The sequence below is a fragment of the Phragmites australis genome, chromosome 14 (genome assembly GCF_958298935.1).
Source record: "Phragmites australis chromosome 14, lpPhrAust1.1, whole genome shotgun sequence".
Classification (NCBI taxonomy): domain Eukaryota; kingdom Viridiplantae; phylum Streptophyta; class Magnoliopsida; order Poales; family Poaceae; genus Phragmites; species Phragmites australis.
In genome coordinates this window covers 26,522,863-26,536,576 of record NC_084934.1, presented here as the reverse complement: position 1 = coordinate 26,536,576, position 13,714 = coordinate 26,522,863, and the positions used below count along the sequence as shown (strand labels likewise).

The following is a 13,714-nucleotide window of genomic DNA, read 5'->3' as shown; positions in this document are numbered from 1 at the left end:
AGCACTGATCACACCACCCAACAGAAACAAGACACGGGAGAATTGAACCTGTTTCTGATAAGAGAGATAGCGTTGGAGGGATATGATGTGACCCCCAATAATTCTGGGAAAATCCAAAATTAGACAATATACGCGACCGTATTTACCGAAATAGACAACATGTTAGCGTATTTACAATTTTAGCATCCGTATTCGGCACACCGTGTGTCGAATATGGCACTGTAGCTCATATTCGGCACACGGTGTGCCGAAAATGACACTGTAGCTCATATTCGGCACACGGTGTGCCGAAAATGACACTGTAGCACAATTTTCGGCACACCGTGTGCCGAAAATAGACTGTAGCACAGTATTTCGGCACACAGTGTGCCGAATATGGTGTAGCACCGTATTTCGGCACACCGTATGCCGAAATACGGTGCTACAGTCCATATTCGGCACACCACACTCCGAAAATGAACAGTACCGCGCGTGAACAGTAACAGCAGTGCGTTTGAATTTTGCTTTTCCTCTTTTTCAAAACGGTGGTCTTCTGTTACTCCAAAAATGTTAAAACGTTTTTTACATATTCCATAATCCATGTGCAACCTATTTTAGTTGGATTCACCGAAAAATCCTTTGTATATTTAAAACTAAAATTCTTCAAAAAAGACTACTTTTATAACTTGTAATAATTTTTAGTGTCTCAAATAAATTCCCAAAAATTTAGAAAAATTCACTAATATTCTTATTATGTGATGGACTAATTTCAAAAATTATTTTTAGCCCTATTTTATATGATGAAAAAGTGAGTTCTTTTGTAATGCTTCATTTATATGTATTTTTATCATTTCATGTAAATGAAGCATTACAAAGTAACTCATTTTTTCATCATATAAACTAGAGCTGAAAATAATTTTAGAAATTAGTTCATCACATAATAAGAATATTAGTGAATTTTTCTAGATTTTTGGGAGTTTATTTGAGACACTAAAAATTATTACAAGTTATAAAAGTAGTCTTTTTTGAATAATTTTAGTTTTAAATATACAAAGGATTTTTCGGTGAATCCAATTAAAATGGGTTGCACATGGATTATGGAATATGTAAAAAATGTTTTAACATTTTTGGAGTAACAGAAGACCACCGTTTTGAAAAAGAGTAAAAACGAAATTCAAACGCACTGCTGTTACTGTTCACGCGCGGTACTGTTCATTTTCGGAGTGTGGTGTGCCCAAAATGGACTGTAGCACCGTATTTCGGCACACCGTGTGCCGAAATACTGTGCTACAGTCCATATTCGGCACACCGCGTGCCAAAATACTGTGCTACAGTCCATTTTCGGCACACGGTGTGCCGAAAATTGTGCTACAGTGTCATTTTCGGCACACCGTGTGCCGAATATGAGCTACAGTGCTATATTCGACACACGGTGTGTCGAATACGGATGCTAAAATTGTAAATACGCTAACATGTTGTCTATTTCGGTAAATACGGTCATGTATATTGTCTAATTTTGGATTTTTGCCCATATCCATCCCTATCAACGTACTGTTGTCCATTTATTCACATGAAACGGCTGGTTTTGGGATAGGGAAAGTGCTCCAGCAAACAATGGGGGTAATGGGCAGGGTCCAAGGTTGGTGTCCGACATTCAACAAATTTGGGCAAAACAGGAACTCATTATTGATTCACGTAGATTTGCATAAGCCACATAATTCTTCACTGCAGTATCTTCCATTTCTCAGTTGACCCCAATGCCCTCTGAGGATGGATTTTTACCATATTGCACAACGGTGAAAAGAAATCACAACCGGTAAACAACAGCAGTGTTCTGAACTCGATAATGTTAAGCACAAAATTACCCTTGCAAGTTGTCATTTCAGATCAAACCCTTTTTTGATTTGCTTGTCTTGTGCACACATCTCTTTTGGTTGCCACTCATTGAAGCACCTCTTGGGTGCATCAAACCATGCCAACAGAGACAAGGGGCCAAGGGGCCCAGGAGCCCATAGTTTTTGTTATCTCCAAGTGAATCCCTTTTATAATGGTGTGGATGATACCAGCTTGATCCAAGATTGCTCTATGAGATTGAGCACTCACAAAAAGAGGAACCAGTGCACGCAAGCAAGTGTACAAAGTCGAATAGAAAAAGAGAGCCTTACCTCATGGAAATCTGAGAAAGGAACAAGTCTGCATGAGTGCACCGTGATGTGCGATCTCTCCAGCTGTTTCTGCCCATCCCGGCAAAACCCAATTGCCGAGACCTAAATTCTGACGTGACGCAAAGCAATCAAGCAGGTATGTATAATATATATCAATGTTCAGTGATTGAAAATCGTTGATGTTCATATAGAAGTTCATGCACTCGAGCTTATTGGAAAACACAATTCACCCAGAGAGAGAGAGAGAGAGAGAGAGAGAGAGAGAGAGAGAGAGTAAACATTCTTTGGCGAGAGGTGGCCTGGTTAGTTTTGGCCATATAGTTGTTCAGTGTTCCAATGCTTTCCATGAAAAATTAGGGTGTACATAACCCAGAAGCTTCCTCTCTGACAATGCGGTAAATTAAAATAAGTAAAATGGTATATTATTTATGCTAATGTAATGCAGGGCATTGCACTAAACATCGCCGGAGTTACGAGTCCATCAACCAAAAAATTAAAACCATACGAAGGCCTTGGGTTGGAAAAATGTTGTCGGAGAGCCACTCCAGCTAGTGCTCCATACGAAGGACAACAACTTTCTGATCTTCTAATTATAACTGGACTCTTGATGATGTTTCCCTTTTTCTCCACTCCAACCGAACTGGTACATAATTAGAAACAATTAGTAATATAGTTGCAGAGCAGAACAAGGCAGTTTCGGAAAAAAAAAGCACAAACTTTTAAATCATTAATTTCCCTGTGCAACGCTTCAAATTTCTGCTGTGGACAATAAAATCAGTTCAGACTAGAATAAAAAAGATGAGATGATAGGGCAGCAAGCATGCAAAAAGCAGAATTCAATATAGGCTTGGCAAATCCCTAGATAATGGTCTTGGCCTCTAGGAAGAGAGCATGTACACATACTGAGAGAACTATTGCATAAAGGTTGAAACAATAAGTCATGAGCAATTTTTTGTTATCTTACACACATACAGGAACACGATCTGAGAAAATTTCCCTGTTGATTATAGTATCGTTCCTACTAAATAGTATAATTAGGTACCAAAAGGGGTAAGATGGGCGTAAAGGCTCAATAGTATCTAAGACAAACAACACAAATCATAGGCACAACTGTATTCTCAGAGCCTGTTTGGATTCGTATGTGTCAAGTTTGAACTAAATCCTCCTCGCAAAAAAAAAGTTTGAACTAAATCCTACAAATTCCACAAATTCCTAGAGCAATCTCCCTCGTCCAATTATCCTCTGTAACGTCCTCGGAAAAACACATTGGGAACTGCCGTACAGTACAACTCTCATTTAGCTTGTTATATGCCACCTATTTATCTTGTTACTTCAGCTACTAGTGAGCCTATAGTAGTGCTGCCTCGATTAAACACAGTCACACACATATGTGTTGAGCACTTGCAACTTCATAAACATGGTAAATATGCTCAACACTAAAGATTTCCCCACAAAGAGTATGTAAAATTAAGGGCAAGGAAGATGTTGCATAACCAGAGAATATTCCATACGTTCAACACTAAAGATTTCCCTCATCCAAATATGATGGTTCAACGAGTGAGAAGCACTAGCTTGGATGTTGAGAAGCCAGGTTTGTAAGGTCAAGCTCATGATATGATACAATATGTAAAATTGGAGCCTACATGTAGTGGTGGGGCTAAGTACATTCTAAATTGTAAAATATGTCGGTACCTGTCACTGCTGTGCTGAAGGGGAGCTTAAAAATCTGGAAACAGACCAGAACTTCTACAATATGGAATATGCTCTAGTCATGCGGATATGCATCAGAAAATCAGCATTATAGTACTAGATTGCTAGTATAAGTGCCAGTGCAACCTTCGCAACACATAACGAGAGAGCAATTTCAGAATACATATTTCGCAGTATGGAGCATGGACCTGAGCAACAACAGTAATAACAAAGCCTTTAGTCACAAGCAAGTTGTTTCTCTGCATCCTGGCTCCTTTGGGAAACAAGATTTCATTACGGTTCAATAATTCAAGTGCAATGAAGTAAGAACAGGTTAAAATAACTAACATAGAACGACAGACTGGTCTCCAGCAAAATCATCATCCACATGGCAAATGCTGAAGCAATGATAGTATTACGCAAAGAGTGATAAAACCAGCATTAACATGAAAATTACCCAAAAGTCTGCCTAAGCTCGGAGCATTCGACGCCTGGGCTTCTTGACAAAGCTCATTCTGAGCTTGTACAACATCTTGCTCTTCAATCTCATCTTCTCTGGCAAAGTCAGCCTCTTCTTCACCTTCTTCTCCTTCTTCGCTTTCACATACCTCTTGTCAATCTTATACACCCCTGGTGCCACAGTTACACCACGTGCAACTGCCTCCCTGAACAAAGCATTTGCACGATCCCCAAAATTGTGCCTGGCAAGCTTCTCGAGCAGCAAGCTATAGGACTTTACTCCAGGAGCATGCCCATATCCTTTCATCATACGGAATACTTTGACAGCATGCTCAACCCTCTCAATCCCACATAAAATCTTGATGAACCCATAATACGCCTTCCTATCAAGTTTATCTCCAAATCCTGCAGACCGCATCCACGTCATCATCTCATCCCCCTCTAAAATCCGGGCAGCTTGGTACAAGCTCCTGATGAGCACCAAGTATGTGTCAGCATCCGGTGAGCATCCCCACTCACCCATTCGCCGGAACAGATTCATGGCATCCTCTGTCTTGCGAATCTTACATAGATTTGTGATCAGCACCCGGAATGTCCCTGCATCCCGGGGAATACCATTGGCTTCCATGTCAACTAAGAACTTCTCTGCTTCCACAGTCATCCTCAGTGGGTCCTTCTTGCGACAGAGACGGCAGACACAGTCAAGAACCGCATTGTACGCATCCAATCCTGGCTGAAACCCACCACGGCGTGTCTCACCAATCAACCTTAGCGCATGGTCAAGCTTCCCAGCATTGGCATAACCAGATACCAGCAAAGTGCAGATATTGTCATCCGGGAAGATCTCGTTGGCGACCTTCTTGACAGCACGTTCTGCGTGCGAGGGGAATCCCTCAGTGGCAAGCGAGGAGATCAGAGAAGTGAGCGCCTCGCGGGTACGGAGCTGCTCGGGCAATTCGTCGAACACCTTGACGGCGTCCGTGGGGCGGCCGGCGCTGGCGAGGTGGAGAAGGTAGGCGTCGAGCGTGGCGGGCCCGAGAGCGGTGGGGAACTCCTGGATGAGTGCGCGCACGGCGGGGAAGTCGCGGCGGCGGGCGAGGTGGCGGACAAGGACCGCGAGCGCGCCGTCGGAGGGGTGGAGCGAACGGTGGCGGACGAGGAAGCGGAAGAGGTCGGCGGCGGCGCGGGAGGTGGCGGGTGGGGAGAGCGAGAGCGCCTCGGCGAGGAGGGCATTGGTGGGGCGCACGTCGGAGAAATGGAGGGAGAAGTAGGCGTCCGGGGAGGTGGCGGGCGGGGGGGTCGTGGAGAGCGTGGCGAGCGCCGACGCGAGAGAGGAGGCGAGGGAGGAGGCCGGAGTCGGAGTGGTGGCGGTGGATAGGTGCCGGAGGAAGGGCAAAGGGGAGGCGGCGGCGGTGGCCGGAGATGGGAGGAGGCGGCGGAGGAGGTGGCGGCGCCACATCTTGGAGCGGGGAAGATCGGCGGAGTGGGTGAGGGTTTTGGGAGGCTTCCACTCTGCAGTCTGGTGGATCCAGGTCTAAACGCGCCAAGGGCAACGCCAAGCGCCGATCTGAGATCGGACGGTCAGAATGGGGCCATGGAGAACTATGGTTAGTGATGAAGTTTTGCTGCTCAACCAGTAAACCTTGTTCTCTCTCTGTATTAATGTTGTTTTGTAAAAATTTGTACGGCTATAAAAAAATATTTACTGTCAACTTATTCGTATAAATGGGCAAAAAGCTCATAATCTTGTTTAGTAAAAATGTCACTACAATCACAAGATTGATTATTGGTGATTTTTTTTTTCAAACGAGGGGAGACCCCATCCCCTTTTAATTTACAAAAATGGATCCTATATGCCTGCCAAAATTATGTTAACATCAATTTTTTTTCACCAGCAATCCAGCATCGCATATAACTGAACTAAACCCTCCAGCAAATGTACAGAAAACGAATAGCCATTAGAAATGCAGTATCTATCTTTCTCGTTACATATAACCATCCTTCTGCGATCAACAAGAATATATTTTTGGAGATAAGATCCTTCAGTCGTCTAACATAGAGAATAATAAAAAGATTCCGTATGTTACACTTGGTGATTTCACAAGTAATATTAGCTGATAATAACTTTCTTTAATTTGTATTTACTAGAAAAGTAGAGATAGAAGACAAAATTTGCCACTGAGAGAGCTGTAAGACACCAGTAGTAGTAGTCAAGGTGCCCTTTGTTCAGATCATCTGGAATCCATCCAGGGCTATCCCAAACGCTGGTCACCCCTGCAACAAGGGTGATGATAGCTGAGCTCAGGTAATTGCCAAGAGCAGTGGTGAGCAATGCAAATGCCGTCAACATGCTCTTCATGGAGTCTGGCGCCTGACCGTGGAAGAACTCCAGCTGAGTAATAATGGCAAAGCACTCAGCCCCAGCAATGACGATGTACTGCGGGAGCTGCCATACAATGCTTAATGGTTCCCCCTCCCGAACACTCTCTAGCCTCTTCATTTCTAAAAGTGCAGCAATTGCCATGGCAAAAATCATCAGGAAACGACCGATCCCAATCCTCTGCAACTGTGTGAGCTCTGCTCCATTTGCGAAGTATGTTCGGGTCGCTGGCACAATTACTTTGTTCACAACAAGAACCCAAAGCGTGACGCATATCACTTCAAATGAATACAAGGATGCCGGTGGAACGGACAGTGAGCCAATCTTAGTGTTCATCACAGTTCCCTGTTGAATGAAAGTGGTGTGCATTTGAGATATTGCTGCACCAAAGAATATTCCAGTCACCCATATTGGGAGTAAGCGGATTAGTATTTTCAATTCCTCAACTTCAGTAACCGTACAAAGCCTCCATGAACTTTGACAGCTTCCATTGGCCAAGCTCAGATCAGAAATAATGGCTGCCTTGTCTAAGAAACTGGAACAAAATGATGGGAAGATGATTAAATAAGTGCAGGATAGCAAGAGAACAATAACTAGTATATCTTATATCCTGCAGAAATAATTCCCATGGGTTTTCATGTTCCAGGACCACCTATTTTGACTACATATTTTGTTATTTCTACATTCACATCATAATATGCACAATATACCATTTTGTGGATTGAACATCCTTGATTTCGTATATGATACTTATTTTTCCAGAATGTTAAGTGATTAAGAGCTGACCAGCATGGACAGATTACTTCAATAGGTTTAAAAACATCATGATAAACAAGAATTGTACCACATATACAAGTACCACAGAATAATTAACCAAAAAAATAGAGTACCTAAAATCATCAGAGTGAGCTAGTTTTGGTCTCTTTTGTGTGTAGTTGCTCCTGACCTCATACAGAAGAGACCTATCAACCGGAAGTTCCAAGCACATGTTCCTAAAAGAGGCGACAATAACCTGGAAAATACTTCTCACTGGGGAACCACAAGGCTCATGTTGTCGGAATATCGGTGTTCCCACCAGAAATCCTATCAAAGCAAGACCTATGCATGCTGTGGCAATTCCATATCCTATAGCCCAACTCACATTTTCCTGAACCCACACTATAATGGTCCCGGAAGTAATCACACCAAAGATGACACATATATAGAACAAACTGAAGAAGTTCCTTCTCTTTTGTATATCTAAACTGTTTTTGTTGTCGAATTGGTCTGCACCAAATGGAAGCAGTGCAGATCTTACCCCTCCACATCCAATAGCAGTGAGATACAAACCAGAGAAAAGCAGAGTCTGAGTTTCATTTGACGACAGGCATGAACTCACATCGCACAAGACTGGAGTATAAGGCATAAATGTTGCAAGTGTAATTAGTACCATGCCCTGCAATGAGCGTTGGAATTTTTTGTTACAATTTTTACATGAAACCTTGCATCAGTTGAATGGTTAGGTTATATAAAATATTTTACAAAAATAAAAATGAAGATTGAACTATGAATTAGATGAGCAGCAGAGCAGGAGAGAGTGATCTTACGACTTACAAGTAGGTACATGATAAGGGAGATCAAGACAGTCTTGTAATTGCCCAAGTAAGTATCTGCTATGCCGGCTCCAAGTATTGGCACAAAGAAGCTCGTTCCATACCAAAGAGAAACGGTTGATGCACTGGAAGCAATACCATCATGGAGAACTGAGCGGAGATACACAACTAGGTTTGTGCCGATGCCATTGAAAGCCATGCTTTCCAAGCATTCAAGTCCTGCAGGATTATAGCTGATTAACACCCTCCTAACAGATAGAAATGCAATTTAATTGTTAGACAACATTTGTTCATTAAATGGCTCTCTTGCTTATCTTTTTAGCCACAAAACAATAGATAAAATATCACCTAGGAATTAATCCGATAGCCAGGATAGACTAATTGTACGAAATGTGCCAAGAAGGCCAAGAATAGCTCTTTTTATACAGGAGCCAGAAAACACAAAGCAATCAAACATCTCTGACAACATCATGGTAAATAATGTAAAAGAGTGGTAGGTGTTCCACATGAGAGCTAGGTATCAGGCAGCTTCAATGAAGAAGATTCTGATATTACATAGAAAAGGCCACACTTAATACACTTGGTACAGCATGACTCACCCAGAATTAGTGTCGGTGCTCTCCAAGCAGAACGTTTACTTTTAAGCTGTGGCCCTTGGTGTGCTTCCAATAGCCTCTGTGATTCTTCGCCTTGACATGACGTGCCATTCTGATAGAAGGCCAGGTAAGTATTAACATGAGACCATAATGTCGCTCATAGGTAAATCTAAATCTTCAACAATTTATCCAATAAGTTTTTGACACAAAGTCCGATCATGTTATTCACCAACACGGAGGCCCCCACGTCGCTCTGGAGGGGTGCCTCGGGCGGCACCGAAGACCTAGCGCCGCCGCCCCCCTCCAACCTCTCCTCCCACCTTGCCGCCATCCTAGCGCACCGAAGACCTTGCGGCCACACGGCGGCGGGCCTTTCCCCCCGCGGTTAGCCTCCCTCCGGTGCAGATGCAGACGCGACGGTAGACGCGGCGCGGACGCCGGATCCACGGCGCAGACGCAACGCGGCAGTCGAATCTGCGCCCCCGGTGGTTCGACGTGGCGGCTCGTCAGCGCGCCGGTCAGATCCGCGCCCTCGGTGGCTCGGCGTGGCGGCTCGTCGATGCGCTGGCCGGATCCGTGCACCGGGTGACGCAGCGTGGTGGTTCGGCGGTGTGTTGGCTGGTTCCTCCTGCTGGTCGGCGATTCTGCTCGTTGGTGTCCGCAGTATTACGGTTCGCTTCCCGGAGGTGGGTCCTACGCTCGCCGGCGTTGGTGTGGATGGGCTGTGCTGCTCATGCCGTCGTGAGCGTTTCTTGTAGGTGGTCTTCTTGCCGGCGTACGCGTGTTCACGGCGGACTCGCCTTGTGCAAGTTCTATCCACGGTGTTCTCGTCGCGTGATGAACTAGGGTCGCGCTCGGTCCCGTAGGAGACGGTGGGCGACGGCGAGGCGATGAGCATGGCGCTGCCACAAGGCGCACAGCGACGTCGGGGCCACGGCGTGCGCCCACGACGGCGACGATGGAGGGCGTTGGTGATGGGCGACGGCTGCGCGGGGTGCCGTAGCTGTGCGGCTGCGTGGGGGCTCGCCGCCGCCGTGGCGCGGTAGGGGGTGGGAAGGCTACGGGCGAGAGCCTAGCCCGGCTTTTCGCCGGTGAAGACAACGACAACGCTCTCAGGCACCGCTCTCCCCCCTTGGGGGCGCTGTCGTGGTGCCTCTCCCACTCTTCCTTCGGTTCTCTCCGGGTGAAAACCCTATCCATTTTCTGGACGGGCGATGGTGACGTCTTTGATGTCGCTTCCTTCTTGAAGGCGTCACCTTGGAGATCCCGCGTTGCTTGTTGGTTGCTCTGTCGTAAGGCTGGGTTGTTCGGTGTGGCCTTTTCTCCCTCGAGGTTGCCTCATGCTTCAGAGTGGTCATCTGCCATGGGTGAGAGGAGTATGTTGTATGAAGTCGGAGCTGCTACGTCGTGGGGTGTATCGTAGCTTGGCAACGATGACATGCAGCAGGCTCCTTCTCGCGTGTGTCTAGATGGTTAATGTGTCTAGGTGTGTGGTGGTGAGTCGCCTTAGGCGGTCGACCCGGTCGCTTTCTGTCATCGTCAGGGTTTTGCCAGTTTTTTCTTCTAATAAACCGTACGGTTGTATGGTTTTTGGGCCCGGTTTACCTCATAAACTGGGTCAACTCCATTATTCTTTGGTGAATTGAAGGAACTTTGTGCCCTTTTCGAAGGTTCTTCGAAAAAAAAGGTCCAATCATCTAAATTCTACAGCCAATGCTAGCAGGAAAGAAATAAACACTGAACATTGTGATGATTTCTCCCAGTTTTCAGATCGCTAACAATATAAGAAACGTCTCTCTTGTTTATCCCTTGGCAAGTAATTTTATGCATGCAATGAACATAGCACTAAGTACACGTCTGATTATATCCCATATCTACAGAATCCAACATTTTCACCCGATGACAGACTAAAGAGTAACATGGCATTGTCAATGCCTATCAGCATGTTCACTTCTCAGCACACTTTACACCATTTTGTCTCCCAGTTCTGGCCCCTTGCGGTACTCAAAATGAAATTTCGATATCTAAAGGGTTAAATCCCCACTCTTTTAAATATAAGGTCTCAGTTCTGGCACCGCATTTTGCCCTGGGACGATCCCCAGTCCCAACCCAGCACACATTCAGTCTGACGCCGATGCGGTGCTAGTGCTACAGGACAGGAGAACGTTGCCGGTCAGTGGCGGTGGCAGCCATGAAATCTGCTCCCGTACAACCCCAATCGCAACCCGGAAATAAAACCTTTCTTCCGCGATAAGGAAGGAAAAAAGAAAGCTAGCTCGGACTCGAAAGAGGGGATTCGACACCAGGTTCGCCGTACCTTGATCAGAAGGCTCGCGTGGTCGCCTCCCTCCTCCATGGCCGGCCTGCCTCCGCCCTCCGCTGATCTGAGTCCCCCAAAAGGCTTTCGTCCAAGGCCGGGGAACTTGTAGTAGCGAAAGAGGACGGGGGTTGGTGAGGCCAACCAATCATGGGAACTGGTAGGTCGCGAACCAACCACACCGGGGCGCCAGCCGCACCGTGGGCGGCGAAAGGGACGAGCGGGAGGGGTGAGCGCTTGCTTCCTCAACAGGTAGCTCCGGAATGGGATCACCTGTGACGTGACTTCAAATCGCTGCGCACCGTTTGATTGCGAACGGACGGATCAGATTTTAATGATACAATATAGTGTAAACAGTACAAATTAACTGGTTGCTATAGCAGTTGCGCTACAGTATTTTGACTCAACGTATTGTTCACCTCTCATATTTTACTGTTTACCCATGACTTCCAACTCTAAGTCAGGGCATCCGGCTCCGGAATAGGATCACTGGGTGAAGTTAGGTGACATCAAATTGCTGTGCATTGTTGGATTGCAAACGTCCCACTGGCACAGATCAGATCAGGCGAACACAACATGAGGTGAGATGTCGAACCTCACTTTTGGGTTTAACCTTGCATCATGTATCAATCCTAGCATCAATAGTTTACACGTATATTTCCAATAAATTTATCAATCATCGTCATATTTTAATTATAATATTTAAATTAAATTTTTATAATAATATAATACAATATAGAGTCAAACATAGTTTTTTCAACTTAATAGATAGAGTTTATAGAATAAAATAGAAGCATAACGGGTAGATCTAAACCCTACTGACAACTTAGATGTGAACAAAATATAATTCTCTTATTCTTCATCGCCAACATCGGCCAGCGTAGTTGTTTTTTAGATTTTTGACTAAATCTAATAAAGCAAGAATGGGTACATAATGTATTCAAGAAGTTCTGTATTAATGGATATATATAGATGTATAAGGGGGTAGAACCAGAATAAGAGTATAGATATTTAGTTTTTGGCAGAAAACCATATTTTAATATGGAGGTTTAGTTTGCAAAGTCTACTTCAAAGTATTTGAGAAAAGCATAGTTAAGTTAAGATTATGGAGTTGTTTGGCCTGTCACTTCTCAATTTTTTTTAAACTTCGATGTATGATTTTGATGTAGTTTTCAAGCTTCCAATCTCTATCCAGTTTTCACAGGATATGCATGTGGAGCACTATGCTGGTTCGTGACAAGTGACAACCCAGTGCCTGGGCTGGGCTGCAGAATCTCACGAACTGACTCGGATTCGACTCGGCCGCCTTAGGCGCATTCGACTTGGAGTGGGCCTTAGGCCTTCGGTACCGCCGTCAAAAAAGGCCCAAGCATCGATGCGTGCAGATTTTTTATTTTTATATTTTAAAATTTCAAACTTAGCAATTTTAGACGTCTGTTTAAAAAAATAACACGAATAGTCATATGTAACCCTTCTAACAGGTTAAAAAATAAAAATACATCATTATATTATTCTCAAAATTCAAAATACTACGTAAATAATCATAAAAAAAACTAAAAATATATGGTGTAAAGGGTGCTACCATTTAGCTCTTACAAAAAATTCAGATCAAAAAATTACTTATATAATAAGAAACAAAAAGATAAATTTTAGAGATTCTGAAATTCTTTTTTCTTCTTATTTCCCAAGTAACTTTTTAAATTGAAAATTTTGTAAGAGATAGATGATAGTATCCTCTACACCATATTTTTTCTAAAAAATTTGTGAGAACTAGATGATAACATCATCTACACCATATCTGTTTAAACCTGTTGCTCCTTAGAATATAAAATTACTAAATTTGAAAAATAAAAATAAAAAAACGATGCATGCACAATGCAAAGCCCACCTGCCTCGTCCCATCCTTACGACGCACACGCGCCCCGTGCAGGGAACCGCCACCGCCCGTTGCATCGTCGTCTTCTCCAGCTCACTCCGTGCTCCACCGCATACACACGTGCCCTCGTGCATCCTGGGACGGGACAAGTCGCAAGCTGCAACCACCGTGCATCCCGGCCCACCTGCCAGTCTCGTTCTGCCCACCATGCACGCGTGAGGATGAGTAGATCACACCGCACTGGTTCCTCCTGGGCAAAAATTTAAAATTAGGCAACATACATGAGCGTATTTACCGAAATAGACAATATGTTATCGTATTTACAAATTTAGCATCCGTATTCGGCGTATCATTTACCGAAAATAGATTTTCGATACATCGTACGTCGAAAAACCCATATTCGACATACCGTGTGCCGAATATGGGCTACAATGCTATATTCGACACACCGTATACCAAATATCAACCGTATTCGGTACACGGTGTGCTGAATATGACCGAGCCCGCGGTTTTTCGACGTACGGTGTACCGAAATTACATTTTTGGTAAATAATGTGCCGAATACGAATGTTAAAATTGTAAATATCTATTTTAATAAATAGGCTCATATATATTGTCTAATTTTAGATTTTTGTATGTGACTGATGAACTGAGCATGTGC

General features: G+C 44.3%; 2 protein-coding genes across 5 annotated transcripts; both read right to left on the bottom strand.

Moving 5' to 3' along the window:
- Positions 1-2,408: 2,408 nt before the first annotated feature.
- Positions 2,409-5,846, bottom strand: LOC133890543 (small ribosomal subunit protein mL104 (rPPR9)-like). The gene is made up of 2 exons (XM_062330950.1): positions 4,291-5,846; positions 2,409-2,784 (listed from the first exon to the last, which is right to left on the bottom strand). The coding sequence occupies exon 1, from the start codon at positions 5,749-5,751 to the stop codon at positions 4,303-4,305; it is 1,449 nt and encodes a 482-aa protein (XP_062186934.1). The 5' UTR covers positions 5,752-5,846; the 3' UTR covers positions 2,409-2,784; positions 4,291-4,302.
- Positions 5,847-6,229: 383 nt separating this feature from the next.
- LOC133890542 (protein NRT1/ PTR FAMILY 8.3-like) lies at positions 6,230-11,389 on the bottom strand. Of its 4 annotated transcripts, XM_062330945.1 has the most exons (5): positions 11,178-11,387; positions 8,864-8,972; positions 8,266-8,483; positions 7,563-8,107; positions 6,230-7,207 (listed from the first exon to the last, which is right to left on the bottom strand). In XM_062330945.1, the coding sequence occupies exons 1-5, from the start codon at positions 11,214-11,216 to the stop codon at positions 6,403-6,405; spliced, it is 1,716 nt and encodes a 571-aa protein (XP_062186929.1). In that variant the 5' UTR covers positions 11,217-11,387; the 3' UTR covers positions 6,230-6,402. The 4 variants fall into 4 exon arrangements, with proteins under 4 accessions (XP_062186929.1, XP_062186932.1, XP_062186930.1 ...); XM_062330948.1 differs by lacking the exon at positions 8,864-8,972 and having other exon boundaries at positions 8,266-8,512; positions 11,178-11,389; XM_062330946.1 differs by lacking the exon at positions 8,864-8,972 and having other exon boundaries at positions 11,178-11,389.
- Positions 11,390-13,714: the final 2,325 nt, after the last annotated feature.

Excerpts from the sequence above, each read along its gene's own strand:
- LOC133890543 (XM_062330950.1), bottom strand. The coding sequence starts at position 5,751 with ATGTGGCGCCGCCACCTCCTCCGCCGCCTCCTCCCATCTCCGGCCACC.
- LOC133890542 (XM_062330945.1), bottom strand. The coding sequence starts at position 11,216 with ATGGAGGAGGGAGGCGACCACGCGAGCCTTCTGATCAAG. Across the intron at positions 8,973-11,177 it reads ACGCGAGCCTTCTGATCAAG|AATGGCACGTCATGTCAAGG; the intron begins GTACGGCGAACC and ends GCCTTCTATCAG. Across the intron at positions 8,484-8,863 it reads AGCACCGACACTAATTCTGG|GACTTGAATGCTTGGAAAGC; the intron begins GTGAGTCATGCT and ends ATAATCCTGCAG.